Source organism: Pygocentrus nattereri, chromosome 10 (assembly GCF_015220715.1).
Source record: "Pygocentrus nattereri isolate fPygNat1 chromosome 10, fPygNat1.pri, whole genome shotgun sequence".
NCBI classification, from domain to species: Eukaryota; Metazoa; Chordata; class Actinopteri; order Characiformes; family Serrasalmidae; genus Pygocentrus; species Pygocentrus nattereri.
The window spans coordinates 20,379,525-20,406,677 of record NC_051220.1 but is presented as its reverse complement, the minus strand read 5'-3'; the positions used below and the strand labels follow the sequence as shown (position 1 = coordinate 20,406,677).

The window sequence follows — 27,153 nt, the reverse complement described above, 5'->3', positions numbered from 1 at the left end:
GTGAAAAAGGTGGTAAGTTCAGAAACCAGTCCCTTGCAGTGGGTTCCAGTAGCAGTGTTCCTAGGCAAAAAAAATGTAGTGATTTTAGCATGACAGTTCTGGTGCATTCTGATGTTCTCTGAGACTGACATACAGGGTTAATTACGATGGAAGTATTTAGTTCACTGAGTTAAACAACTATGCAAATATATATCATGTTCATAATCGTACTCAAATTTGTTCAAAATGTATTACCATGTCAAGGTCAAATGATTAATGTGTATGAAAAAGAGGAATAAACAGATGCCATTCTAAAACCTTTGCCCATCATGTGCTGTGTTAAAAGGCCTATTCTGGCTCTACAACAACATTTCATTCTTGGACCCCAATAATCGCCAACCTATGAGATATAATTTGTTGACAGCTGCTGAGATCTCTTATGACAGTGCACAGAAATCAAGTGTTCTATATCAGTTTCAAATTTAAAAAATATGCGGAAGCTGACTCACTTTGCTAACAATGACACAGTACACATAGTCTTTGCCGGCTGTCCAAAAGCTAATGAAGAAGAATTCTGTGAAAAATAAAACCCACTTCACTGCCACAAAAAATTAACCATAGTTCTGACTAGTGTTTAAGACAGAGGAGCAATTATCAGAGTTTGTGTAAATAATAGCAATAAGCTACTAATGATGATTCTGCCAAAAACATATAAAAATGCATGTACTAGGTTGCAGCAATAAAATTTGTTATATTTTTAGGGTATACATTTATCTGTTATTGTTTTTATGATGAAAGGTTTGGTGGAATTCCCCTTTAAACAAAACAGACTTAAGCATGACAAAACCAAACAAAGCAAAGTGCCAAGCATGAAACCTGACATACAGAAACAGAAAAAACTGCTTAGCAGACATAAAACAAAAGAAATGCAAAGAAAAGGAAAACAAATAAAGAAGAACAAATTAAAATAAAAAAGTTGTTGAAACCGACTGAGCTATTTTCAAAATCAGAGCTACAGCTGTGATTAGTAACAGATTTGAAAGTACTGGCTGGGGGATTTGATTGGGCTCCTGTAGCTGGGTGTGTCTAAAGGAGAGCAGGTAGACTGAGAGGGGCACTTCCTCAGTGGGAGGGTAAACGGCGGGACCTTTGTGCCTCTGGGCCGGGCCGCTCTGCTGGATGCATTCTTGGCCTCTGGAGGAGTGTTTGCAGAGCACGAGGGCACAGCTGATGTGGATTTGGGTGGCTCAGTGGACGCAGTCCCTTTTGCTGGCCGGTGCAGGTATATCTGCACGGTCACTAGGTGGAATGTCGGGATTGGAGAGGGCCGGTTTGGAGAAGGGGCAGAAAGGTGGGGTGGAGTATAACGGATTCACGGTCAAAAATCATCTCCCACATCCTCCACAGTCAGCACAACATGAACTACTCGATTAAGAACTAATGTGGGGAAGAGGCTTTGGAAAAATAGTTCTTAAATTTAATATTAACCCTTAGAAGTCAAGAGTTATTACATTCCTTTTAGTCTACTATTCAAGTGGAGTAACATAATTAAATGTTTAATTACACAGTAAGTTACACAATTTCTGTATTGATAAGTTGGAGTTTGCACTTTGGTCTTTTATCTTTTTTTTTGATGTCAAGAATTGGAAAAAAAAGTAAAAGATGTCTTTTGCAAAACAAGACTACAAACAACAGTAAGTTTTCATCAAACGGAAGACATACAATATCAGTAATGCTTTCTTTTATAGCACCAGTTCTAGATATTAGCTAGAGATGGGCATGTCAGTCAAACTTGTTATTTGAATTTTTAAGTTATTTTTTGGAAGAAAAAATATTAACATACAGGAATTTTCAAACTTCAGGTAACTGTACACCTGATGCATCACTAGACAGTGACCAGAGACAGTGACACCATTCAGCATCTTGCTGTGACTATACTTTATTAAACCCACAATCAAATCACAAATGCATAGTAGGTGATGAACTATGTGGTTGTAAATATATACAGAGAAAGGCATCAATCTCAAGTCTTTAAGAGAAACAGATGAAAGCTAATCATCTGCTTTCGCCTCTTCACCTTAGCTGATAACAAATCTGATAAATTTTCTAAATGATTATTTTTCCAGAGTAGAGTGTAAAATGAGCTTTATTAGTGCTTTTCTGCGATGCTTATTTGGTATAGCTGCACTTCGTACTAACTCAAATATCCTCTACCAATATGGTGTGAAGCTTCTCGTCCAGTGTGCAGTAGCCTTTAGGCTGTTTTAGAAGTCTTCTTTGGTTTCTACTATAGAGTAAACAAATATGAATCTCTGACCAAAACTTAAGACGCAGGTTCTATAGTGCCCCCTGCTGGAGCACAGAGTCCAGACATCTCATAGTTCTTATGAGAATAACGTTACAGACAAGGTCATTTGCATATCCAACATCCTAACTAACTACTCAAGTTTTTAACTTTTATGACTATTTGACTATTCATACATTCTGACAGATCTCTAGTATTAACCAGGTGAATGTGAGGTACAAATTCCAGAGAAAAAGGTAATTATTTAGGAAAGTTGGTTGGTAAGTTCTTGGTAAGTTGGTAAGTTCTAAGACATGCTAAATTACTATGAAATGCCAAACAAGTTCTAGTCATTAAGCAAGAAAAGTAGTAAAATATAAAAAAAGGAGAATCAGAGTAATAAAGTTTTATCACTTTGCACAAACAAATTCACACCAAATTTCACTGTAAAGTTACTGGAAGGAGGAAACCAAATATTAAGAAAAATCTATGTAAATGGTACGGACCCATAAACTATAGTAAGAATCACTGCTTTCTTTTACAGCTCAAGTTCAGTTTTGTTTCTAGGTTACAGACAAGTACATAATAGATAAGGTTCTTATGTCTTTGGATAGCATTTTTACCTCACATAAGTTAATAGCTAGAACCTGTTGGGCATTTCAGTGTAATATAGCTAAACTGTCTTGAAACCTACCTGTTATGTGGAGTTTGTACCTCACACTTACCTTGTTGATACCTAAAACAAAAGGAACTGTAAAAGAAAGCAATACCAAAATATCTCCTTTTTTTACTTACAAACACAAATCTGGTATTAGCTGAAAGTCTAAAATCACTACACTTGTTTTAATAAGATAAATAATTAACATCAAATGACACCATGCTTCTGTTATCATTTGCAATAACTGCAGCTTGTAAGGGTTAACTGTAAATGTAAAAATACTACTTTAGTGTTAATTAAACCTGGGAAAACACTACATCACTGGGATCTTGTATTCACATGGGTATTCTGGGTGGAATATTAACTAATGAGATGACTATTCTATAAAGCCAAAATGATTGATAAAAGTTACAACTGTTTACAGAAGACTAGCATGGCCATTCATCCACAACTATTTTTAAAAACATGAAAGGAATACTCTCACTTGATCAGAATCTCTTACAAGAAACAAAAAAGAAGCATTCCCAAGAAAATTTAGAGGCACATGTTTTTCATGATAAAAAATGTCAGGCCTTGAAAGGACTGAAAGTGCAACTACAGGCGCCTGAAGTGAAAGCTTTGCTGGCAAGTCTTTAAGTGGGCTGCTGGGTAACTGCAGCAGAATGCGTGTTCCCATGGTGCATGTGAAAAATAAGCACCATGGGCTGTGAGCAAACACACAGCGTGCCTCTCGCAGGTTAACAGCTAGTGTATCAGTGTCACTGCAAAATCACTGCAATCAACCACAGGCTGACAACTCACTCTCAGTGAAGTGTTAGAGAGAGAGAGAGAGTGCTCATTAGTCCATTGGGAAGGCTTGCACTTTGGAGGTGAAGAGGGGGTTTCTGTCACACGCACATCTATCACATCAACTCTGGCCCTTACGCAACACAGCTCTTGGGGCATTGGTTCTGTGATGTCCTAAAGCTGGACTAAGCCACTCTGAGTCGGTTAGCATTACCATCCAATCTAATGAAGAGCATGTCAGATGAAAAAACCCACACTGTAAACTGTATTTTACACTACTAGCTCCACATAAAGGTTAGCGGTCTTACTTCAAAAACAATGTTTTTCCAGCCTCATCCTCATGCAGCCAGTTCTGCGTTTTTCCTGCTTCAGCACATTTTATTGGTTATCAAACTTTTTATAAACTGAAATGAACACAGTTTTTCTCCCAAAATATCGCTGATCAGGTATATTTAGTGTCTGAAGTTTTCTTCTTTAGCCTTGCATTGGAACTGCATGTGGCTAACAAGCAATAGAGTCATGTATATCAATTAAGTGCATGAATAAATCAACATTGACTTGCCTCAAATTATGCTGTATGCTTGGACAATGTTCAGACTTCAAGGTGTTGCTACTAATGTTTTAGCTATACAACATACTTGTCCATTTGTATTGATAACAGACAGGGTCAGAAATCACATCATCATATAGGGTCATCATGTAATCATATTTATATCAGGGTCCCAATCCTACACTCAAACACTCGTGTTTGGCTGCCATATAGAACCCAATCCAAAAAACTTCTCTATAGAATCATCTACAGCACATTCTTCATCAATCTGAAGAAAGAACCATTTATTCATGCAAAGGGTTCTTTGAGTGTTTACGGTTTTACAAAGAACCATTTTCTTTATAAAGAACCATTTTTAAGAGTGTACACTATTCACAGTCTGTCTAACAAGTTTTAAGTAGAGAAATTTAACTTCATGAACTCTCTCCGTCTAGCACACTACATTCAGCGTTCAAGATTCAAACCTGAAAAATGGATATGCTGGTCTACATGGCAGAAAAGGCCTGAAGCTTAAATTAAAGAAAAACAATCCCATTTAAGGTGCAATCGCAATATTAAAGACAGAACAGAACAATCACAATATTCACATTTTCCACAAAACGTTCAGGCCTATAATCAAGTCTAAGATTACTGTAAGTCCCAGGAAATCTAGTGCTCCAGTTCAAAACTAAAACAGTAAACATCAGACACCAAGTATATCTAATCGACTATACTTAGGCTAAGTGGAAAACTAAACTTGACTTTTCAATGGACAATCATATAACATGCTCTCTTTTTTGTGGTAAATCAGTGCCAACTCACATAAAAGATGAGTCACAGAAGTACTGACATCACTGGCACTGTTTTCATAGCTTTCTTTGGAAGTTTTCTTTGGAAGTTTGACTCCAGAGTTATTGGATTAACTACTCAGAACAACGGCTCTAATACAGCTAACCTTGCTTTAGAATCACACAATGCCCACAGAGCTGCTCTAGGTGAGGGAGGGTTGAGGATCAGGGCCTACCTTTACAGTGCGTCACCCGTCGCATCCCTTTGTGAGTGTACAAAGACAGAGATAGAGAGTGTGTGAGATTGCTCTTATACAGAGAGAGAGAGAGAGAGAGAGAGAGAGAGAGAGAGACCCCTGCTCATCAGATCCTGGGTCACCCTGTCTGGTTAATTACTCTACAAGGCCCTCCAGGGGAGACATCTCGTTGGACATCTCCCTGCTTCAGATAACAAATCACTCCAGTTAATTTGGTGTTCGGTTAATTCACTTAACATCTGGAAAGGGTGTTGTGATGACTTCAGCTAATCAGGGGATCTGGCATGATTGTTACAATACGGTCAAACATAAGGTAAATACCCCAGGCAGGACAGCTGACAGTATAGTCTATTGCAGTGGAAGGAAGATGCTATTTGAAATATTATTTATGTTTATTGTATTTTTTGCCATCTTGTTATGTTAAAAAAATTGTAGCTAATTTCTAAATAAGTAAAGGATTTTGGGTAACACTTTCTTTGAACCCTGCTACTACAATAACACTGAGACAATCATGCTATAAATAAGTCAAGGCAAATCATGCTGTCATTAGCTGCCATAATAGATCATGTCCAGGAATGGAACAGTGTCACGTTATCATTACCAGTAACTGTCATGATCAGTGCTATAATGTGTGATGCCATAATGGCTAACTAGACCACATTTAGTAGCGATTAGCATGTGATTAAAGCTGTCAAGACTAACATTACAATTTACTAACATTACAGTATCTGTGATGACAATCACTGGTAATGTTAATATCTGATAATATCACTGAAAAAAATCTATGATAACAACTCATGACAACATGTGCCCCTTATGGCATGGTTATGTCAATGTTATATAGCAGAGTTAGGTAAGTAATATCAGACTTTCTTAGCAAAACCTTGGGTACTCAGTTTAAGCAGCTTTATTTTCTATTGTTATTGTGTACAATAAAAGAAGAGATCATCAATAAATACCATATATTTACATCAGGGATGAATTTTGGGGGGTGATTCCGATTTCTTTACAGCCAAATTGCCTGATTTCTCTTTTCTTAGCCTTTTGGTAACCTTAAGTTGTAATTTAAGTGACACTATTTGATCTCTAATAGGCCAAAATGGCATGTAAGGTCTTAAACAAAAACATGCAACATGAACATGTAAGTAGCACAGCAGTAGGGAATATACGTATTTTGTAAAATAATCCTTGCATTACTCAGTAGAAGAATCATGGACATTAAAAAAGGTTTCAAAAGGCTAATTGTTTAACTAGGACACTCAAATCGGATAAAGATATTCACAGCCTAGTGCGCAATTATACATCAATCAGTAACGTTGAGAACATTGGTTTGCTATCTTGCTAATTATCGAAATCGATACACATTTAAATAGCAGTTCTAGGGAGTAAAGTCTAAGATAGTCTATGGTGATGTCCACGACTACATGTCTGCCAGTGAAAGCAACAGCATAAATAAAAACCAAACACAACAGAAAAGTATTAAAAAAGTAATAGTAAAAAGTATGATGCAGGTAAAGAATGGATTAAATGAGTTACTGATTGCATTGAGTTGTTACTAGCTGGCTGGATGAATTGCTTCATTCCTCAACACAAACAGCACCACACGCTGCACTACAATTGCCAGTGAACCTTTACGAGCCGAGACTGAAGGAGGCAAAACCATAAGCATGAAATGATTTTTCCTTTGGCCTTGTTACACTTGTTTAACAATGGAAGAGATGATTCACGGCAGGCAAGATCTCCATTAAAAACAATGTCTGCCCCTTGCTTAACTGAATTTCACTGCAGCAAATAAAAATGGGTATAACGGTTCAAATTTGTAACCTTAGGCCATCATCTATCTTGAACTTGTGCTTGTGAGGGTAAGTGGAAAGTCCAGCTCTGATGGTCTTAATCATTTCCCATAAGTCCAGTTAGAAAAGCAATGAACATGAGTGCATGGAGATGTTTGACCATGACTCCTCCAGCCTTGGCCCGTAGTAATGAAACTCTGCATACAAGCAAACATCACAGCAGCGCCCCGGCACTTACCAGCACTGAATACAGGCTCCCTCTGTTTGCTGCAGGAGGTGAGAGAGGCAGTACGTCACCCAAATGAGGCATGTATCACTGTGTTTTGTGTGTATATTTTCATGACATAAAACAGGTCTACATATCTAAAATGTCAGCCAACAAAATGATCCTTTCTTCATAAAGTGCTTTTTGACAAACCCAACAGAGGTTGCAGACTTTTCAATTAAAGTTTCAAAGTAAACTCATGCTGTGGACTCAGAAAAGACGCACTGTAACTTTCAAATTTAATAATCTATCATAAACTGCACTGCACCGAAGTCAGAGACCACCCTTCATTTATTTAATTTTCAGTCAAAGTGAAGCTATTCATATCTCAAGTGATATTTCTGTGTGTAGATTAGATTAGAATCCACTCCTGTTTCTGTCCATTCTTCCACTTTAAAAAGACAACTCACTGCTAAAGATCTGAAAGGATGTGTAACTGTCAATGTGTAACTGTAAGGTTTCTTATACCTTATAGACATTCCAAAATGGGTCTAATTCACAATTCCCTGTTCTATTCAGCTGTAAATTGGCATTTTTATGTATGTTCTGGGAATTTGAGCCTATGACAGACTGGAAAAAGTGTTAATAGCCCTCTAATTAAAGCCACAAGCTCTGTTCTTCGTTTTTTCACAGAATTTTCACAGAATTATCTTCTGCAGTTTTTTTCTGCAACAAAAAAGTTGATCATTCAAATTTGGTTTACTCCTAATTTTTACATTTGATAGAATGGTCAGCCATGAAAGTATAAGGTTGAACAAGGTCCCAACACAAGCTTGGACTGAAATGGCATCTAATACTGGAAGGTTTGTACAGACTTTTTATACAACCTTGATCACAAAAAAGAAGCTTTTCCTAATAAACGGAAAAAGAAAATGTGCAAACAAAGAAGCTGCTGGTGCTCTCAGAAGAAGTCCAGACCTCAACATCATTGAATGTGTTTGGGATTTCACAGAACATAAAAAGCAGAAAATGCAACTTCTAAGACTGAACTTTGGAGGTGTGGAAAAATATCCCTGCAGATTTCTCTGAAAAGCTAAAAGCAAGTTGCCTGAAAGGAACAGAAGCTGTAATAAAGGCCAAGCCTTTGATATATTTTATACTTAACAAAAATATAAATGCAACACTTTTTACTGAAGAGATTTTCCTGTCACCCACAAAAAACAGGGAGGCTCATAAAACATAATTCCCACAGTAGTATCTAATTTGACTGACATTTGCCTCTAACAGTGTGACAAATTTCTAGGAAAAAAATCCTGGATTTTTTTTTAAATCTTGCAGAATGGAAGCGTTGCATTTATATTTTTATTCAGTAAAGTTATTGAGGCTTCTATGTCATTTTCTGCTGAATATAATTTTATTTTTCTGGTGCTGAAAAATAAATAAATATCTGTTTTCACAGGAAATGGTGATCTTCAACTTTGGCCCAGTACATGTGTAAAACATCACAATGTTTAAATAACAGCAGAGTGACATTTACACTGATCTAGTCAGCACTGACGTTTTTACTGTGTTTGTGTGCAACAGATGATATGCTTCTTATCTTTGAGTTCATGTCCTCACAGTGCATTAAAAATATACCAATAAGATGCTGAATGTGTATCATTAAAGGAACAAGACATGCACTGATTGTTTGCTGTACCTTTCACTGGCTCTCTTGCCGCTGGAGTTGCTCCCGGTGGAGCCAGTGCGTGTGCGGTTGCTTTTGGCATCTCCCCCACTGTCCTTCCTGCTGGTGGGACCCACCTGCTCTGATGAACTCGTTCTTTTCACAGTGCTGAGGATGGGCAGGAGAGTGAAAACGTTAGCTTAACTCTGGATGAAGTATAACTATATATTTGCTCAAAATGTAGAAAAAGACTGGCAACTGGGGTCAACTAATAAGCTAATTAAAGGCACATTTCTGTGGTTTCCAGCCTAATCTCTATCTGCTGCCATCTCTAAAAAAATGCACAGAAAACGTCTTGAATTGAAACTCACTTATAGTAGAAGCTCCACAGCAGTTGGTGAATTTCATTACCAAATTATAATTTGAAACCTTAATTTTTGTGAAATTCTTAGATGAATTTTAATTCAGATGTATTCATCTAATAAGCTATACATTTTTTTACAGACAGGACTCTTCCACAGAAGAATTTGTAGTAATATGTTATCTACATAGTATTTTTCACAGGCCCGTAAGTGATCATGACGCAGCACTTTGAGATTAGGTTGAAAAACACTACTATGTTCTTTTTACCAAGACCTTCTTGAATTGAAGTGGATATTTTAGAGCACTCAGCTCAACCTTGATTAAGAAGAATACACAAATATTTCCCAATGTTACTCCAAGTAACTTTTAGTGAGTGATATTTTTCTCATACGAGCCCACACTTCAGTCAGGAAATGGTCTTGTGCATGTGCATAAACATTTACTCAGAAGAGAGGAAATGGTGCTTGAGAGATAACACTGGAAACACTGCCCCCGATACACCACTGACAGCCAGTTATAACAACTATCCAGCTTTTACAATTGCCAAAGAGAAACACGAAACATATGCTGGACACAGGGCCGCTGCAGCTGGAAGGGGAAACATGTTTTTATTTGTTTTTCCCGTGACACGCTCATGACCAGATTTGCAATGGTTTTGGGTGGATGCAGAGGGGTGAATGTAGACAGGCTGCCCTTTCAAACGCCTAAACAAAAGAAAAGGCCCTATCAGCAGTCTACTGGTTGCCAGGCTCAAGCATAATCCAAGCTGCATGGGCAAAGTTCTTTCAGGTCAGTTATTGTCTGGTGGTGTTATCCTCTGTGGAGGGAGCTGCAGGATGTTTGAACTTGAAGAGGCACTTTGTTAATGATGGTGCTTCAGACATACAACTGGAAGGGGTATAGAGTTAATCTAAAGACTACACAGTCTTTATTCTAGTTTGGGGTGGGAAAAGGCCTGATGGAAAGGAGCAAGACCATTAAAATGGGCAGTGGACAATGGAAACTACAGAACCCTGTTTTGAAGCCAAAGAATGTTCAGTTTCTCAAATGAACTAGTTACTTCCTGCACAACCTTAAGGCGCTTGTGGTTCAAATGAGGAGCAGAATAGTAATACAGAATACCATCTTAAAATGGGTTATGAACCCTGGCTTGTCCTTCTGTAAACTTAAGCCTTACAAGCTACCATAATGTATTGTACTAGAGTATTAAAATCACTTAAAATCATCAACACCTTATGGATTACAAATGACACTTCCTTATGTTTTTCAGAAATTTCACATCATATTTTTGTGAAGATTTTCAAGGCCAAAGTAAGTTCTTTTTCTGCAAGACCTGGCTGTGTCTGAAATGTAACAAAGCATTCAGGGACAGAAATTTGAATCGAATGTTTGCATAAACTGCTGTCTGCTGAGATTTCACCATCTGGTCAGTTTTTTTAAGGCAGTGTACTATACTGCTAGACAGTTTGTCAAACCTTTAGCATCATGTGAAACCCTAAACTAAAATGTGATCACACCTTAACAATAGTTTTTCTTTCAAGTACTGAACAAAGTGACCCAACATTAAATGCCATCCAGCAACAAATGCAATATGTGAACCTTTGCCTTCTGTAACTGGTGTAACCCTCTTGAGCAGCAATGACTTCAACCAAATGTTTCCTGTAACTGTAACAGTCCCACACACTGACTTGGAGGAATTCTGGCTCATTCCTCCTTACAGAACTGCTTCAACTCAGAGATGTTGGTGGGCTTTCTTGCATGAAGTCCATGCTTCAGGCCCACAACATTTCTACTAGAATGAGGCCTGAAATGTGACTTAATTGTTCTAAAATGCTGTCCTGGTTCAATGGCAGCAAAACAGCTCCAAATAATGATACTGCCACCACTGTCTTTCATAGTTAAAATGAGATTTTTATGCTGGAATGCAGTGATTAGTTTTCACCAAACATAGTGTTTCAAATGTGCCTAAATTAGCTATTTCTGCCTTGTCTGCAGGCTTATTCAGGTGGTGTTTAGGGAACCAGTATTGTTCTTCTTGGAGAATGCTGACTTCCTCTCTGCTATCATTCCATACAAAATATTCTTGTTCAGTGTTTTCCTGATGTTGGACTCATGAATCCCAACATTAGCCAGTGCAAGAAACACCTGCGAATCCTGTTGTTGATGCTCATGATCACTGATGCTACCTTGTGGTTCTTTGTGATCTCACAGAATATTACACACCTATTATACTTTTCTATTACATTGCACACCTTGCTCTTGGAGCTTTCACAAAGGCTTGTCTACAGCTTTTACTATTAGTGGAATTTTTCACTAGAAATGCTAGTAATAATGAAAAGCTTGATGTTTGAAGTTACATTCAAAGCTTAATTTATCTAAAACACTACATTTTGGTTATTAAAAGTGTTGTACCAAAACCTTCTTAAAACATTTTATTGGAGAAAAATACTAATAGCTAATGTCACCCACCATCCAGAAGCTGCTTTCAGTTTCATATGTAGCCATTTTAGAGAAAATGAAACACTAAAATCAAGGCGAGATACACAAAAGATGTGAGATAACTAGTTTGTAACATTTATAGGAATGATTCTGCAGAGTTGTGAACAGATACTCTCACCTGTAAGGTGATCTGAGTAGAAACTTGGATGAGCTGGACAGACTGGACACACTGGACAGAGAGCATGCGACATAGGGAAGGAGACGAGGAAGGGACACAGGAGAATCAAAGAGTGAGACAAAGGCGAGACAGATAGCACAAAGACCTTTGAAGGAAAAGAGTGAAGGAGATGAGTCAGAGAAAAAGTGAGCAGGTTTATTAACTAAGAACCTCAGTCCTCACGGTCATCATTCGGCTGGCATCAAGATTTGTTTTGGCTGTTATTATTCTGAAACCACTTCACGAGAGGATGCCTTGGAGATCTTCAGCCAAATGAAAGACATTTGTAACAGATGTGCTCTTATCAGCGGGTGACATCAGTTTCCGAATCATTAACTTCGTATCAATATTTAAAGTGGTGGTGTACTAGCCAGAGGACACACACAGATCTCTGAGGAGACTTGCACGATTGTTTAAACATTCAAAGCAAATTACAGTCTGATCTCTGAGCAAACAATATATTGTTCACTAATCCCTGTCAGCTTAGAGTCACCTCATTGCCAGATACTGTGGATCTCTGAATAAGAAACTGATGTGGGTCAATAATCTGCTTTGCTGAGATTAAACAAAATTACAAATGGAGCTCTGAGAAGGAAGGAGTTATTTCGTCTGTCACTCTCTAGTGCCATCAAAACTAAATGAACTGAGCATTTGTGGTATTGTCAGGCTTGTGTTTGGTCATATATAGGGTGTGGTCACATATAGGGCTGTCACAATTCATTTATTTTCAATTACTTAATTACACAATTTTAAAAAGTGATCGATTAAAAGTTATGTTATTGATGAACTGGTAATAATTAGTGAGCTGATTGTCTGATGATAATATTGAAGAGAAAAAAGACAACAGAGAATTGAAAGACACTGAAAAGAAAAATAAACTAAATGTCTGCTGCTGTAACCATTAACTGCCTCCTGTGTCCTTCTTCAATCCAGGGTAGCATAAATACATAATACTACTGGTCGCTATATGACAAATGATTGCCCAATTTATATGCATTTTTTAACTTTTATCATGTTTTTAATTATTTTGTTTTTTAAAGGCTTCTTTGTTCTGTTTTTTCTAAAAATATGTTTTGTACCTTTTAAGCGCTGTGCATAGTAGGGTTGGCAATATTGGAAAAATCTTTTTGTTTATTTTTAGTTTATAAGGTGTGAAAATTGAGATCTGACAAACATACTTGCACATAAAGCACTGTTAAACTAAAACAACTGGTGTCTACGTAAGCCACAGTCTATAAGAGGGTGTGTGTTATAATGAATAACAGTGGCAAATAAATAGAAATTGTGCTCAAAATGTGCAGAAAATGCCATATTTAAGTTTGCTGTAGCAGAGGTGTGTAATTCTTTTCAAAACAAGACCCAAACGTCTGCATACGACTGTATACACTAAAGTACAAACTTTGTAACCTTTAGCTGTGAGTAAAGCAGTGATACAGTTATTGTGATTAATTATATATATTACAGTTATTATGATTAATCCTTAATTGTCTACATGCTGACAACTGCTCGACTGGCCATGCAACCTACATGCGTGGAATACACACCATCCCATCCTCCATCTACTCAATCATCCATCCATCCACCCTGAGACTACCATAAATGAGCTCTGAGCAAGACGGCGACTGTGGGAGAGAGCAATATTTTGTGTGTCTGACGGGGGAAGATTGATCACCTCGTCTCATTCCCCCCAGTCACTCTTTCACACAGTGCAACAGAATGGTACAGCACTGAGAGTGACATCACCGCAGCAGCGCCAGCTCTAGTGGTGAGGAATGTCAGGTTGGGTCTCTGTGGTATTGCGTGACAGTGAGAGATTATGTTATCGGTGTCCTGTGACATGCTAACATTTATAAAATAGAACAGCATCATGTTGTAGAAGTGGAGCGAGAAATACTGAAATTTGAATGAGCGCGATATGCTAATTGTATTGTTTATGATGACAGTTGGGCAGTTAAAGATGATAAATATAAAGCAGAATCTGAAAGGCAATGTGCTAATGTCTGGGATGAACTCATACACATATAATGTCATACAACATTGATGGAAATACCAGAAAATGGACAAATTTGAAATGTAAGTGATGGTAGAACTAGACACTAGTTTATTTTTGTAGTATCATATACTGAAAACAGAGCTGTCACTGTGAATTATGTTGGTATTCAATCAATTATAACACTTAATTGAGTGGAGTGACCAACAGTTTTTAGTTCTTAATGGTTAAATAATAAAAATAAACAATAACAAACCATACATAGCCTGCCTTTCAAATATTCCAGAACAGATCCCTGAAAAAAGAAAAATTAGGAAGTCTTTAAAGGGCCCATATCATACATTTTCGAGTATTTTAGTCCCGTGATTCACTTATTACGTTTATATGGGGTTATGTACCAAAAACAGCTATTTTTATATGATGTTATATTCATTTCTGATGTATGTAAATAATCTCTGTTCTGATTGGCTGCCCTGTCAATCAAAAAGCAGTCTGTGCTGAAACGTTCCTCATAACTTCAGTGTGAGTGGGGTTACACTGCTGTAGGATGAAAAGGCAAATATACATAATTGTGTCACAGCTTAGTTTCCATATGTGGACTATGTGGACTGGGGAGTGAACGGTATACTTTAGAACTTAACAAGTAATGTTATGCAACAATGTTACAATATTATTTTTACATAAAAAATAGAGAAAATCAATTTTCTATGAAAATGACCGATTAAAAAGATTTTTACAGACTTCAAGTCTTTATCAGACTCTGTTTCTTACTGTAAATCAAGCTAGTAAGAGTGTAAAATATGCATTAACATCCTACAAAGTGACAACTAGTCACTGAGAAGGTAATTAATCAATATTATTTTAATTGAGTGCTCAAGTTTAATTAAGTAATTAGGTTTTCTAGTCATGTACTGGCTAGTGTTTTTGAGTTATGCTCAGCATTTGTTTTCATAAAATACACATCATTAAGGTATAGGGTCATTCAAACTAAATGGATTTTCGTCTAAACTCTAAGTCAGTCAAATGTCTGAAATGTTCAACCATGTATTCATGCATGTTTGTGATTTTACTTTTTCTGTGTGCATAAAAGCAAAAAATGTCTGGCCAGTTTAGATTTATCTGGGATTTTTAGTGCTCTTAGTGGCTAAAATCTGTTATATATGTGATTTCCTCACGACAAAAAAACAGGAAATTCTGTACAAGCCTGTTTTAAAGGTCTTTTAAAGCAGCTTAGAGGTACAGTCTAAAATCTCTATTGCATTACATCCACAGAAGCAGGACTGGGCACCCCTTAAATAAAAGATAAAATTAGAACTTGTTAATGTATGTGTTTGCATCCATTTAAATCCTGAAATGTGTTGTAATATGTGTGTGTATTTGTATATGAATCGTAGCTGATTATTCACAAGTTCATTGGGAACTCAGAGCACTGTCTGCAACAGCATGCCTCTGACAAACTCCTCTCAATTGCACTCTCTGTTAGCCACAGCATCCCTGTGGTTCAATTCACTAAAACTCACTAAAGCCTCATTTTACTACATAAGGTTTGGACAAAAGCCATGAACCACAGGCAAGAAGAAGCAGCAGCCATTCTAAAGCTGAAGTCTTTTGTTGTAAATTCAATTGGGGATCAGTGTCATGGTGTCCCACCTCTTGGTTGCTGGTGAGTTGATGTCCTTCTTTGAGCCCGAGGGTGACGGCAACGTGCCGCTTTTCTTTGGTAGGACATTGCCATTGTTGACTGTGGGTCTCAGTGGCAAGGCTGCGATCATCGGCCTGGCTGTGAGACAAGTGGGTAGAAAAAAAAAAGAAGATGCTACAGTTCAAACTCAACGACAAACTCTTTTCAACAGTGCCTGCTATATTAAGAACAATAAAAAATGTTCACATTGTATGTGCACCTTTCTAAAAATGGCTCTTCTTATTTCTCGCTCATAGCTCAATGAAACAACACTTTTGTTGGATTCTTACCTTTCAATCAAAACCACATTTGTTAAATGTAATTGTAATTTATTGTGCAATTATCAACCTAATTAATTAAATGACTAGGTAGTTACAGATAAATAAGTAAAAATTTTAAAAAGTAAAACAAAATAAATGCATTTCTGTTCAATGGGTTACACAGCCTGAAAGAAAATCTCAATTCAAATGACTCATTCCATAAACTGCAGAGCATGAATGCCATTAATCTATGAAAATCAAACTCAGACTTCTCTCAGACTAAAGCCAAATGAAAGAGTCACTTTTTCCTGTAACCAAAACTGTGGGACGCTGTTAATAATGACTCAGGGATTACTGCCTCTATTGTTCATGGGTGCAGTTTGGACGTCCTGGATGGGGAGTCTCCCTTTGTTCCATTTTAGTGGCATTACAGCACACCTGCAGTGTAACTGCTGACAGCAGAGATCTACAGGAGAGCCTTTATTTATATTACCCTGTGAGCCTGCCCTATTAAATATTCATCGCTGCAGAGTCGCTTGGGCTTTCGTGTTTCTCTCTTGGCTGCCAAGCGAATAAGCAGTGCACTTGGCATCGCACACTCGAGACACTGCAGAATGAGATGAAAGAGACACCAAGAGCGAGAGACACAGCAAAAGACAGAGAGAGAAAAAGTGAGTGAGTGAGTGAGAGAGAGAGAGAGAGAGAGAGAGAGAAGAAGCAGAAAGGTCTCAAACAAATCAGCCAAGTTGGAATGCAGCAAAGCAGACATGACTCACTCCATGAACACTCAGCACAGAGAGAAACAGAGAATAACTAAATGTATGTGCCTAATCAAGGACAGAACCAATAAATGTTTGTCTCACAGTAGGCGATGGGGGGGTTGGCCCCCAGATTGACAGCTGGCAGTATCGGCCCGTGTAGTCTGGATAATTAAGAAGTGTCTGACATCAAAAGCGCGCCAGTGTGCTTTGAATCTAAGCTTTCAAAGTTACCCCAATTATTTTCTGCACCTCTGTTGGGCAGAAGACAAGCATTATTAGCAGCACAAGGCCGAGTGATCATTAAGCCAAGGCGCTGCAGGACAACAAACTGCTTTCTAGATTTCAGATTTGTTAGGGCAACGCGATATCTTTTTAAACATTATTGTGATATTGGCTTTACACATACTAATACTGCAGAAGGCAGCAATACGCAAGCTCTGTAACTAATCACAGATAACCCTGTCCCACTTATTACATAAGTGCCTGATCGCAATTATTTGAGATGATCACAATTATTTAAGCTGAAGACAATTATGCTCCAGTTGCTTTCAAAATGTTAAAATGAAATTTAATTGGATGGATTGAGACAAATACACTGTATAGTCAAAAGTATGTGGACAACCCTCCTAAATATTGAGTTCAGATATTTCAGGCACACCCACTGCTAATAGGAGTGAAAAATCAAGCACACAGCCATGCAGTGTCCATACACAAACACTGGAGCTAGAATGAGTTGTACTGATGAGCTCAGTGATGTTAAACACGGCTCTGTTTTTTTTGCCAGTTCGTGAAATTTCTGCCCTGCTAGATCTGCCCCTGCGAAAAGTGGTGTAAAGCACTCTGCCACTGGACTCTGGAACAGTGGAAATGTGTCAAAATCTGTCTGATGCACAAATCTAGGTTTGACCAGAGCTAGGGATCGTTACCTATGGGAGAGGATAATGCCAAAATTAACCTCAATCTCAACCCTATTTAAAACCTTTGGGATGAACTGGAGTGGTGATTGCAGGCCAACATGAGTGCCTGATATTACAAATGCTCTTCCGAATGGCAAACATTTCCACAAACATATTTCAAAATCTTGCAAGTATAGGGGCTCTTATAGCTGCAACTATATGGAGGATCCAACTCCATTTTAATGGCCATTGTTTTGGAATGGGATGTCACACAAGCTCATACAGGTGTTATAGCCAGATGTCCACATACTTTCAGCCATATGGTGTACTTGTAAATAAAAGAAAGCAGAAAATACATTAACTGAGAAAATTCATGGGTTTTTATGAAAACAACAAAAGTTATAACTGCTGGCAGTTGCTGCAACATGAGGACAGTGAGGAGTAATGTTTGTCTATTTAAGCAATGATTGTCATGAGTTGGGAGCTACTAAGTATTGATAGCTTGAAAGCAAAATAGCTCATCAACCAATCTGGCCACTTTAAGCATGTACATTAATTGCTACATATAAGGAACAAAAACGACAACACATTTTCAATCATAATTATTTATGCAGCAAATAATCACCACATAATATTTCATAACTGTTACAGAACTGGTACAGTAACTGAATCTTAATCACAAGATCTAGCAAAATCACAATAATAGCATTTTGTTTATATCATGCAGTCCTAATATCTGTGATCATTCAAAAAAAAAAACCTTCAACAGACATTTACAGAGTTGTCATACTCAGTAGCTAAGTTAAATTGAATTTTAGGAAAATAATCTTTCATCAAAGCTGAAGTGCATGCAAATAAATGGCAAAGCACAGAAAACAGTTATATAATATCGACTTTTAGCCATAAAACCATTTTCAGTGGCCATGCACTCTGGTGCTCTTGTGCAGTGCGTGTTTAGTTCCAGTGATGTGACAGCCATGTGCTCTGTGTTATAACATACACTCCTACCTGACTTCCCAACACTGCAGTCTGCAGAGGCAGATTTTCTCATCCCTGCTGGTTCTTTTTGAACTCATAGCAGAACGGGGGAGGAAAGAGGAAGGAAAAACTGAAGCAGAAGAAAATAGTGCTAGAACGTGAGGAGAAAATTTGACAAGGCTAGGACGAGGCAGAGAGACAGAGGCGGAGAGCAGGAAAAACTGAAGTGCCTCACATTCTCCCAAAAAGAATTTGTATGGATCTGGTTTTCACTGTAAGTCTGACAGCGAGCAATATAAATTTGGAAAACCATCAAGGCCAAATGTGAATCAATAACTTGAATCAATAAATGTGGTCTCTGAGACCAGCCACAAATTGTGCCCAACTGGGTGACAAAGTCTGTAATGTAAATCTATGTGTTTATGCTTTAACCTGATTGTATGAACACTGGGGTTGCATGGTGTGGAAAACATATTACATTGTGATTACATTTACATGTGAGACAGAACGCTACATGGTAAGATACTAGCACTGGTGCGCTATGATCATCAAACCAGTGACAATATCATACAGCGTAGCAACAGCTTGTATTGAGATTATATATTTTATTACTAATATTTCTTACATTTTGAGACAATCATTTTTATGACAATTATTTTTACTTACATTTTGTTATCAAATTTTCATTTCAGTAGTCATTGAGGTTACTTGCTAAATACTTGCTAAACAGTTCAATAATAGAGTGTCTGTTACATACCAGCATTTATGTAATGCCTCTCAGCCAATCACATTCAAGCAAGATCAGAACTACCTGTGGTACTTATGCTATTTACAGTAACTCAGAGAGACCTTTATTATTATATTAAAAATATGCTGGTGGACCCTTCACGTGACATATACTACATGGCCAAAAGTATGTGGACATCACTTCTAATTAGAGGTGATTTTGCAGCTCAAGCCATAACCACTGCTAACAAATGTACAAAATTACACATTCATTCTCCATAGACAAACACTGGCAGTAGAATAGGTTATACTGAAGAACTCAAAAATCAGTCTGTCAGCTTGCTTTCCTGCAGATTCTGTCCCAGTCAATTGTAAGCGCTGTTATTGTGGAAATGTTTAGCAGCAACAACAGCTCACCAATGAAGCCACAGGCCACCCAAGCTCATACAATGTTAAGTGTCAGGCTGGAGTGATGTAAAGCACACAGCCACTGAACTTGGGAACAGTGGAAACATATTCCATAGAGTTACAAACCACACTTCACCATCTGAAAGCCTGACAGACAAATCTGAGTTTGGTGGATGCAGGAAAAAGCTATCTGCCCAAATGTAGAGTGCCACCTGCGAAGTTTAGAACAACAGTCTAAGGATGTTTTTCATGGTTTGGAGCCCTTAATTCAAGTGAAGGTAAATTTAATGCTACAGCATACAAGGCAATTCTCTAAACTTTCTGGACACAGTATGGGGCAGGGCCTTTCCCTGTTTCAGCACGACAATGTGTCAATGCACAAAATGAGGTCCATAAAGAAATGGTTTGTAGAGTTTAGAGTGGAAGAACTTGACTAGTCTCCTTACAGCCCTAACATCAACCTCATCCAATGAACTGATGACTTGCAGCACTGACTAAGAGCCTGGTTTTATTGCTCAACATCAGTGCACTCTCTCACTAATACTCTTGTGGCTGAAATAAAGCAAATCTGGAATTTCCAGAGGAGCGAATCTAGAATCTGTAATTCCCAGAGGAGTAGAGGCTGTTACAGCAGCAAAGGGGAGACAAGCTCCACATTCATATCTATACATAACAAATGAAATGTCCATCAAACACATATGCATGCGATGTGCATGTCCACACAATTTTGGCCATATAGTCTTGTTTAATTGGTCTGTATTATTATGCTAAAATTATTCACATTTGTTGAAACATATGCCCTGTTTTTTCAAATACATCCATAGAAACTCATGTATAACATCTGAGTTTTGCCCAAGATGCTTACAACACACAATGACAAGTTTTTGCATATTGCAACGTTCTCTGAAAGACTAATTTTGAAACAATGATTAACCAAAAATATATTGTATTGCATGTATGCAAAGTGAAGTTGTGTGGGTGGGTATATGATACCTTTGGTTGGTCCCTTCCTGCTGAGCATGGCTTGCTGCTCTTCAGAGATGTTGAGTCTCCTGACCACGTCGGCCAGTGCAGACTTGAGCAGCTGAATCTCATCCTCCTGCATCTGCACACGCTGCTCCAGAGATGCGATGCGGTCTGTCACCTCCATACTGCTTGCCGCAGAAGCACTGTCATCTACAACACATATATACACACATATATATATATATATATATATATATATATATATATATATATATATATATATATATATATATATATATCTCAACTCAACAAACAGCAAATATGTCATTCAAACAAATGGGTGGATTTGAGTATCTTCCAAATACATCCAAGACAACATGAAAAATCTCAAGTAGGGAATGAGTAAAAATATGTGATGGAAAGAGATGGAAAGAGGCAGGCTGCTAAAAAATTAGCACATGCTTTATTGATCAGTATTATAATTATTTATAATCAATTCTACCATGCCAGAACTAATGCAGCAGAATCACTATGTTGATGCAATCACCATGTATCAATGCGTTTTTATACCCCTTTATACAGTGGTACCCATCCACAATGCCGGCCTACAATTTATTCCCACATATGGGAACTTCTTTGCTTGCATGATCTATTCAAATGGTTTTGTCATTTATAAACACATGCTAAAGACACAATAGCAAAAAGACAGAAATGTCTGCTTTAATGGGGCCAGCTGGTGTTGTTCTGACATGCTCCTTTCCCCCCACACAAAAACAAGTCCCTGGTTGTGTCATGCTCTGGCCTAACAGCTGCTACCCATGAAACTGCTCTAATCTCTCTATCTCTCACACTCTCTCTCTGTCTCTCTCTCCCCCAGAACTACAACCCAGGTTAATAAACTGTAAAATGGCATTGAAAATAAAGTGGCATGAAATATTAATAAACACCAGAGGTCTAATTCCCCTGGAGATTGACAATAGCATCTCTATTAATTATGTAAAAGGAGGAAGCAGCTGGTAATTAAGGCCATAAAAATGTTGGTTTTCAACAATGTTGTGTGTTGATTTATGTTATATTTAGTTAGGTTAGATCAAGGGAATGTATGACTGTAATACTTAAATATTTGTTCAAAATTTAGTGCAGAAATAAATATATATTTCTCTATGTTTTAATATGTGCACTGTATGTATGTATTAGTTGGAAATCTCCATGTGACTACTTCCCAATGTAAGTGTGACAGGGTTAGTTATAAAGAATGGTAAGGTAAATGTTGCTGTTGGGAAAGAGAACATGTCAGGTTGTTTGATGTCAGGTTGTGTTTAGCAAATTTTTATATCCAAAAGCATGACTACATTTCACAATAAGTAATGCTGTGCATAGCAACAAACCAGTGACTTTAGTCACTACTTAGAAATGAAACATACAATGGCAGTGCTTTATTTGACCTTGATTACTTTATCAGAAAGACTTTGCAGATGTGCAGTTAGAGACTGTTTTGTCCCCTCTAGCCCTTCATCAGTAGTCAGTTTCTGACCACAGAGGCTGTCTTGCACTATTAAAAAAAAAGTCTGCTCAATTTAAAATTATATAGTAACTGATTACATGGCTTTTCTTGGGTTGACTCAACTTAAGGACACCAGAGTTCACCCAAATCAAATGCTTTTCCAAAATAGTTACTTAATATCACAATAACTGTGATACTGTTTGACTAGATTATCATATCATGACAATGCCTTCTTCATGCCTACTTCATAGGTCTATACAAGGTAACAATAAGTGTTTCTAAAAAAGTGTATACGAGTGCATTGTGGTTAACCTCTTAATCTCCAGTGTATATTTTGGTCTTTCCATTTATATTTTGGCCATTCATTTGAATTTACATGAACAAATGATAAGGCAAATTAATCAGTAACTGCATGAAATAAGTGTAAATTTGTATTTTATTTATTTTTTGTAAAATCTCCCCTCAAATGAACAGAAAATGTGTTTTATGATCACACATATTGCTGTATGCTTACAATTTACAGCTGAAAGCCAACAATCTTAGACACTCTTTGTATTATTTTATAAAAATAACTTTTTTCAGAGCAGTTCACTGAAGAGGCACCACCTGTTTATAGTTTATAGCCAAGATTTGTGGAAAAATGGGTCGACTTTTAATAGACAAAAAAATTGTGAGTTCAGCTTTTTCTATAATAAAGTTTCAAAATTACATTTCCCGTCGATTTAACTAGAAACAAGACTCTCACACGACACCCACTTTCTGAATGTAGCTTATGAATTATGAAAGATATGAAGAATATGACAAAGTGCATTTTGGAACCACCGGTGGCTCCAAGGAGTTTAAGAGGTTAAAGTAGGTAAGCAGTGATTTTTGTCCTTTTCATGTTAGACTAAATTAGGCTACTCACATTTCACTAACAATCTGTATACAGAACCAGTTATAATGGACAGTAATAATGATTGTAATATCAATCCATATGGTATAATGTCTCTAACAAGATCATTTCAGTAATTAATTTAAATACCTTAAAACGAAAACAGTTTATAATGATTGCACTTCACTATCTCAATTTGGCTGCATAATTATAAAGCCACCTCACACACAGGCACACACACATACCACTGAAGCCCTTTTAATGGCCTCCAGCCACTCCACTTAAAATTCAGCTGCCGCTGCCGCTGCATTAATGATTACAGTGATTACTGTACACCGGTGATTAATGCCCTTGTGAAGATAAGCTTCTTAATGTAACACTGTTTCGCCCTGTTAGATAAAGTCTGATAGCCTACCTGGCCACGCTAGCACAACATACCCTACCAGAACGACTGTGTAAGTAAGCCTAGTTTCAAGACATATTTTCTGATTTTCACACCATTAAACCAAGCCTGATCTTACAACAAAGACTCATCTTCAAGTTCAGATTGTGGTGGCTGCAGCTGTTTGTTATCAGCATCATGCTGCTTTTCTGAAAAATAAATAAATCAATAATTGGTATAATGTTAGATATTGTGCAGCCTAGTCTTGGTAGGGAAGCACTCAGTGATATGATAATGACATGCTACTGAAGATGTTAAAAGTGAAAGATGTAAAGTGTCAAATGTGAAAGATTTAAAAACACTACGAAAGGCACTAAATGAACAGTACTATCATTATTCTGTCCAGGACACCATGACACAGCCTTGGCACTGGCTTTTCATGGTCTGTGAAGTGCTAATGTAATGGAAATTTAGCAATTTGCACAGTCAAATTCTATTAATTTGCTGACATGTTAAATAAATATGCCTAAAAATGAGCTGAACAATTGGGATATTTCAAGATAAAAATGGGAATGTCATTTAATAAAATTGTCATGTTTTGGATTACATGCAGCACCATCTCACTGTGCCTCTAGCCCTAAATTAAACATCTGTGCACATCATTTTTGCTAGTTGCTAATTATTCATTATGTTGTGCACAGAACAGAATTGCTTGAATTTTCAAAGCTGTTTATGACTTAATTCTAAGATGCTAAGCCTAAGCATGCCGCAAATGCTAAGAGCGTAAGTAATGTGCGGCATTGCGGACAAGGGCACACAAAGGGAATAGCAGATTAATTACCGCATGGTTTCTGAAGAGAAAAGATTCAATGCAATATAAATGGCTTCCAGAGAGACAAAGGCTTCCATTCCATCTCCAAAGTAAGTAATGTCTTTTTTGATGATGAAATAAAACTTTGATTGAAACCCTTCCATATGAAAAAGGCTGAATCTATCGGTTTCTCTTTAAGCGCCCTAAACCAGATTTGTTCTCTGTGTTCTCTCTAAGCACAAAGACAGTTTTTATCCTTGTGAGGCCACTGGAGACACAGTACTAATAACTAGTACAATGGAAGACTGTCTCCACCCAGATAGCTTGCAAATTGGTTCCCTTTCTGTAGTGTCCATTCTGCTCGTGCACTTCTCTCGCTGCACAGGACGATTATACAAAGCATCTCCACGCTTTACATAATTACAAAAGAAACACTGAAAGGAAAGGACACACCATTAAACACATACTTAATGATATCCTTCATAAAACACAAATTCGCCCCTTAAAATGATCTCGGCCGTGCATGATTGCCAGCATGAATTAGGAAGCCTGTCCTTTGACCACATTAGAAAGCATTAGGGGAAAACATTTAAGTCCAGCCTGATTGCTTGGATGCAAATAGCAATCCTCGCCCATCATTTAGAGAAGATACTAAGACTGGCACGCATCCATATCCTGTAGTGCAGGGTCCATAAAGCTAATAAATTGGCTAAATTGAGAATGCACTTCCTTTTCAATCACATTCACCCTCTTTCCACTTCTGTTGCTTTCCAGTTATTTCACTGTCTCTTTTCCTGCAATCTATTCGGACATCAGGTCCTCGTATTTGTGCAGGTGGGAATGTCTCTGACAGTCCACCAGTTTCTGCAGTGCCATACCCCACCCTCCACACGCCTCCTCTGTCTTGTTTTCCTTCCTCCTGAAACTACAAAGAATAAATGCCCTTTATTTCCACTACAAGATGGTGTAGATTGTGGGGTTCAATCTCCACCTAAACCAGCTTGCTCTTCAGTGCTGCTGCCTGACAGTCATCACCATTTCAGAGGTTTACAGCCTACTGTCTCAAATCTAAAGTTTGATCTAATTAAATTCTGTCAAATCATGGCATGAACTAAAACAAGGAATACTCCAATACTATCTACTGCATTTAAATATATCAGGCAGTCATTACAACCTTTTCCCCTGCACTTAGAAACAGAACAGAAAACTATTTGAATCAAAAACTAAATTATAACCAGTACTGGGGGTTACGCCATACAAAGTAATGTGTTACAGATTCCTTTTTCCTGTAATAAAGTAGTGTGACGCATTAGGTTTAATTCCTGTAACCACAATACATTTATTGACTTATGTTACCTGTGTTACTCACGTCTCTTACAAAACAAAATGAAATACATGTGATGCATTTAGATCCCAAATTTATACTGTTTTGATTATTGTTACCTATCACTTAAGGCTGAATGATTTTGGCAAAATATCTAATTGTGATTTTTCTGACCAATGTTGTGATTATGATTTAATTTGAACTTGTTTATAACTGAGGTATAAATTGAGGTATGGGCCTTTTTTGGCTAAGAAGACCAGTGTATATTTTTCCTGGCTTGAGACTTCAACTGAAAACACAGTGCGCCAGCCTGCCAGTTGTCTGTGGTTGTGACGTCACAGTTATTCAAAAACTCCATGTTATTAGGTAAAACTTCCCTACTTAAAACTTGCATCGTATCAAAGTTTCTGATAAAAGACCGCAAGACTATAATAAAATTGCAGCTCTTGTGATTTGAAATCTGCACTCTTTCAAATTGCAATTTCGATATAAAAATGATTAATGTTTCGGCCCTACCATCATTATACGTAATTTGCATATGGGTGCAATCTGCATTAGCTGACTGCGCTACGTAGATTGTGAATATCAGCAGTGCAGTGCAGTGTGAAACACTGAGATCACTGAGATGGACAATCTGTTGAGGTATGTAATCAAGCAAATATGAAACTGCTGGACAAAGATCCCCATGCTGAAGAGGAGAAAACCGCAACCTCGCCTAAGTAGACCAGACCATTTTTCATTGAGGAACAGCTCTGTAAGCTTCACGTTTAATTCAAGAGGATTTTCAGCAAGATTTTATTTCATAGTAGCTGTTTTTGTTTGTGCTGGCCAGGTCCTCAGTGCTCAAGCAGCAACAGCCATTCATATATTTTAAATAATATCAGGCTCTGTCTTGTTCAAGATGAAGGACAGTGACAAGCCTTTTAAATGATGTTTACTAGGCCTGGCTTTTTCTTTCTAAATAAATGACTACCAGGTATTCCTATGTATAGCTGGTACATGTTTGTATGGATTTTATAGAGTGACACAGACATAAAGTAATGAATAGGAAGGAATCAGTAAAGTAATCTCACTACAGTTTTTGAAGTAATTATAAACTTAAACTATGTATTAGAAATTAGAACACATTACTTTTTATGAGTAATTACCCCAACACTGCTTATAACAGGAGCCAATGGGCTAATTCTGAACTATTAAAAGGCTTTGAGTCAGAACTTTTTGGGTTTTTATTCCAAAGTACAGGAACAGTTCAGTACAGCTCTGATGTCAGAATTTTTATACTGATATCACGTTTAGTATCACAATGCCTGAGCTGCACAGGCTATTTTGTAGTTTAGTTTCCATATATGGACTGTGTCGACCAGTGAATGAACAGTAGGGTGTAAAACTTTAGCAATACTTACACGCTGCACATCATACACACACACACACACATCACACACCTATCAGGCATAACATTAAGACCACCTCTTTGTTTCTACGCTCAGTGTCCATTTTATCAGGTTTACTTACTATACAGGTGCACTTTGTAGTTCTATAATTACAGACTGTCATCCATTTCTTTCTCCACATACTAGATCCCTTTTACTCTGTTCATCAGTGGTCAGGACCCTCATGGACCCTCACAG

The 27,153-nt window shown here is 37.5% G+C and overlaps 1 protein-coding gene across 11 annotated transcripts in view; it reads right to left on the bottom strand.

Annotated features, from left to right (window-relative positions):
* The window catches only part of eml1 (EMAP like 1), an 87,079-nt gene that overhangs the window by 23,270 nt on the left and 36,656 nt on the right, over positions 1-27,153 (bottom strand). For 5 of the 11 annotated variants that reach the window (XM_017694398.1, XM_037541720.1, XM_017694389.2 and 2 more), the window contains exons 2-8: positions 20,658-20,840; positions 18,561-18,623; positions 15,605-15,734; positions 11,926-11,976; positions 8,979-9,113; positions 7,313-7,341; positions 5,261-5,287 (exon numbers count right to left, since the gene is read on the bottom strand). In XM_017694398.1, coding sequence (XP_017549887.1) covers positions 5,261-5,287; positions 7,313-7,341; positions 8,979-9,113; positions 11,926-11,976; positions 15,605-15,734; positions 18,561-18,623; positions 20,658-20,840 — 618 coding nt within the window. The remainder of the gene's footprint in view (positions 1-5,260; positions 5,288-7,312; positions 7,342-8,978; positions 9,114-11,925; positions 11,977-15,604; positions 15,735-18,560; positions 18,624-20,657; positions 20,841-27,153) is intronic. The other 6 variants (XM_017694391.2, XM_017694392.2, XM_017694393.2 and 3 more) reach the window with 6 other exon arrangements.